At 37.5% G+C, this 3,315-nt stretch overlaps 1 protein-coding gene across 2 annotated transcripts in view; it reads right to left on the reverse strand.

Annotated features, from left to right (window-relative positions):
• Positions 1-3,315, reverse strand: part of LOC107618096 (CWF19-like protein 2) — a 5,532-nt gene extending 2,217 nt beyond the window's left edge. The window contains exons 1-7 of one of the 2 annotated variants that reach the window (XM_016320031.2): positions 3,197-3,315; positions 2,772-2,835; positions 2,073-2,634; positions 1,001-1,204; positions 720-884; positions 206-574; positions 24-103 (exon numbers count right to left, since the gene is read on the reverse strand). In XM_016320031.2, the coding sequence (XP_016175517.1) occupies positions 24-103; positions 206-574; positions 720-884; positions 1,001-1,204; positions 2,073-2,489 (1,235 nt within the window). In that variant the 5' untranslated portion in view covers positions 2,490-2,634; positions 2,772-2,835; positions 3,197-3,315. Of the gene's footprint in view, positions 1-23; positions 104-205; positions 578-719; positions 885-1,000; positions 1,205-2,072; positions 2,635-2,771; positions 2,836-3,196 lie in introns of both variants that reach the window. The other variant, XM_016320030.2, reaches the window with a different exon arrangement.

The raw sequence follows: 3,315 nt of genomic DNA on the forward strand, positions 1-3,315 counted from the left end.
TGATTTCAAGATAGTAAAAATACCTGCTAGAATCCCCTTCAGATCTTGATCTAATTGTATGAGCTTGATTTCCCTGTTGTGTGTTCATAATCTTTGCTTCTTGCTGTCCACCAAAAGAGTACTAATTAAAAAACAATACAGTCAAAGTAATTCTGAAACTAGAAAGGCGTGCTCCCTTGACGATTAAATGACTTTATGGTCTCACCATTAGTTTCTCGGCTTCTTCGTGCTTTCCTTTCAAACGAAGTTGCATAGCCTTCGCTGCCAGCTGGTTTGCAGTCATCCCAGTCTTCACCATTTCACTGCTATTGCCAGGTGCATTTGCTTCAGATGAATCATTTACTGGCTCAACACCTTCTACAGCAGAACCATCAGAATTGCTACTCTTGTTGCTAACAAATTCACGCATGAAGCTTCCATCATTAGAAAATTTATTTAGGCTAGATGCCGCTGCAGAAATGAGTGCAGCTCCCTCAGCAGAATGTTGACTTTTTCGCTTTCCCCAAGATAAAGAATCTCGAACTTTAGGTGCTTTCATTTCACCATGCCGGACAGAAACATCCTTCAAGTAGTCCTGCTATTGTTATATTATAAAAATTCAGTGAAATGAAACGGAATATACTTCACGGTCTCAACAAAAGTGATTTTGATATTATAATAAGTTTCTGAAGAAATAGTCATTGAACAAAGAAGAATGCAATAGTTCTCTTATTTGTTACCCTTTTATAATCCCTTCGGCTTTGCTTATCGGTATCTGATTTCTCTTCTGTTTCACCTCTTTGCCTACTTCTTATGGCACGTAGATGAGCACGAGCTGGGGCAGCTGCGTTTGATGCAACAGATGCAGTCAAGTCACCAAGAGAACCCCACCTCTCAGCTACAGCCTGTGTGTATCCATATAGCAAAAAGCCAAAATTTTAAAAGATGGACTAGGATTTATTTTTCTAGCGTGTGCGAGTACAAAACAAATGAAAAATATCTGGAAAGTATGTAAAAAAACCTCCTGAAAGCTACGCCCTTCTCGAGCTGCTTGCTCTTGTGCACGCTTTAAAGCTTTAAGTCTCCAACTTGCTCCCCCATCCCCAACAAGGGAAGCAGATAAAAGTCGGTCTGCACCAACTTTAGTCCCATCACTTTCTTCTGGGTAGCCACTTCCATTATCCTTCAGATATGGATTCAACTCCTTAGGATTCACCTTAATTGGCTGAAGGAAAAAAAATATTTAGTCTTTTTAATCCTACAATAGCCATGAGAATAAAAGGAGCAGACAAGCTGCAAACAAAATGGAAATATTCTTCACCTATTCAAGTGTCAAAAGCAAAGTGAAATATTGGTCAAACGAGATCTACATGTAAACGGTCTTTCTATAGACATGATACATGACAGAGCACAATGGCGTCGTTTGATTCATGTAGCCGACCCCACTTAGTGGGACAAGGCTTTGTTGTTGTTGTTGTTGTTGTTTGTATTCAAGTGTCAAAAGCAAAGTGAAATATTGGTCAATCATTATTCCTTCAAATAAAAGTATACAACAGTAGATGAGCCAAATAGGTTGTAGACACACAGCAAAATCAAATCATATGTAAGAATCAGGAAATTTACTTTTGTGAATAATATTAGCAAATGTCAACATACTCATTGTTCTCATTTAGAAAAGCCAAAAGGTCAGCAGGTACATTCTTACTGAACCCTGTTATCTGAAAGCTTTTTCAACATTTTTTTTTAATACACTTTCTTTGCTTTCTTCATTTCAACTTGCTCTTCTCATATATTTATTTTCAGGAAAAGTTATACTGGGGTGATGAAATATAATAACGTGTTTTTTTTGCTCGCATTTGTTGTTCATATTTAATGCTATTTAGTTTACCTGTTGCCTTCTCTTTTCGTTCATCCTTTATTTTTATTCTTGTTATGGTATAGTAAAAAATGAGACCACCAAACTTTGTTCAATAAGACGAAATTCAAGTAAGCAACAAAATGTTAACAAACAACAAACAATCAGAAGATAAATAAAGAACTGAACAGGAGAACAAGAAGCTTAAGGGCGAAAAATTATCGATACTGATTCATACCTCCTCAACAGGATCTTCCTCTGGCAATTTCTCCACTGTATCTGAAACTGTTGGTCCCTTACTCTCAGGCCTAAGCATCCAATCCAATCCCATTTCTTTTCTTGAAATTTCATTCTCACTTATAGAATCTGCTGCAATATTTGCAGCTTCACCTTTTACCTTGCTCTTTTTACTCCCGTGTTTTCTATTTGTCTTTTGATGCCTCCCCTTTTTTCTCTTTGAAATCCTTGGAAGAGGAGGAAGAGGATGATGAGAATTCCTCAGATGAATATCCTTTTTTCCCACTCCTTGATCTTGATCTTCGTTTTGACCTTTTACAAGAATCATCTGATGAACCATCATCCCTTTTCTTTTTTGCTTTCTTCGTATTCTTCTTTGCATCTTGGTTGCTTTCATACTCTGATGAAGAACTTTCATCTGATGAATACCACTTCTTCCTAGAACCTTTCTTTATCTTTTCAAGTTCTTCATCATCAGAAGAGCTGTTCCTAGAACTCTTCCCTTTTCCCTTATTTTTTCTCCTCCTAATATCTGATTTAGAAACCAAGTCCTCGTCTTGCATCTGTCAGACACATAATTAAGCCAAAAGAAGTACAAACACAATCAGAAATGCCACACACCAGATGGAATCCGAGAAAATGGAAGAAATAGTGAAAATAACAACAAAGGCACAATGATAGATAAGCAAACCCTACCGACCTGGTCACGAGGAATGAATTTCACCTCAGAAAGCATTTTCTAAATTGTTAGACTGTTGCAATCCCTGTATAAGAACAATGGTAAAAATTACAAAAACAATCAATTGCATAACACCAAACCAAAACAATTAAGCATGAAAAATAGTGTAGAACAGAAAAACTACATAAAAAGAGATACGCAATAGCTCCCAAAACTTACTGAACTCGGAATCATCAACGTTACAAATTGAAATATGAAAATTCTCAACCATACATCCAATCCAAGTGAATCAATCAAAAATGACGAGCTTAGTAGTTCAAAACCAAACACAAAATCACGGAGTTGCACGAATGCTACCAAAGGAAAAAGGATAAAAAAAATTTTGAAAAAAAAAGAAAACAGTAGTAGAAAGATGAAGGAACAATAGCAGGAGGGAGTTGACATACCTCTGCGAGATGTGCATCCACAGAAGATGGCTGCGAGGGGGAGAGCGCGGCGGTGCTGTAATTCAGACACCAGTAGCTGGCGGGGGCGGAGACAGAAGGAAGAACCCAAGAAGGATGCG

Source organism: Arachis ipaensis, chromosome B09 (genome assembly GCF_000816755.2).
Source record: "Arachis ipaensis cultivar K30076 chromosome B09, Araip1.1, whole genome shotgun sequence".
Taxonomy (NCBI): Eukaryota; Viridiplantae; Streptophyta; class Magnoliopsida; order Fabales; family Fabaceae; genus Arachis; species Arachis ipaensis.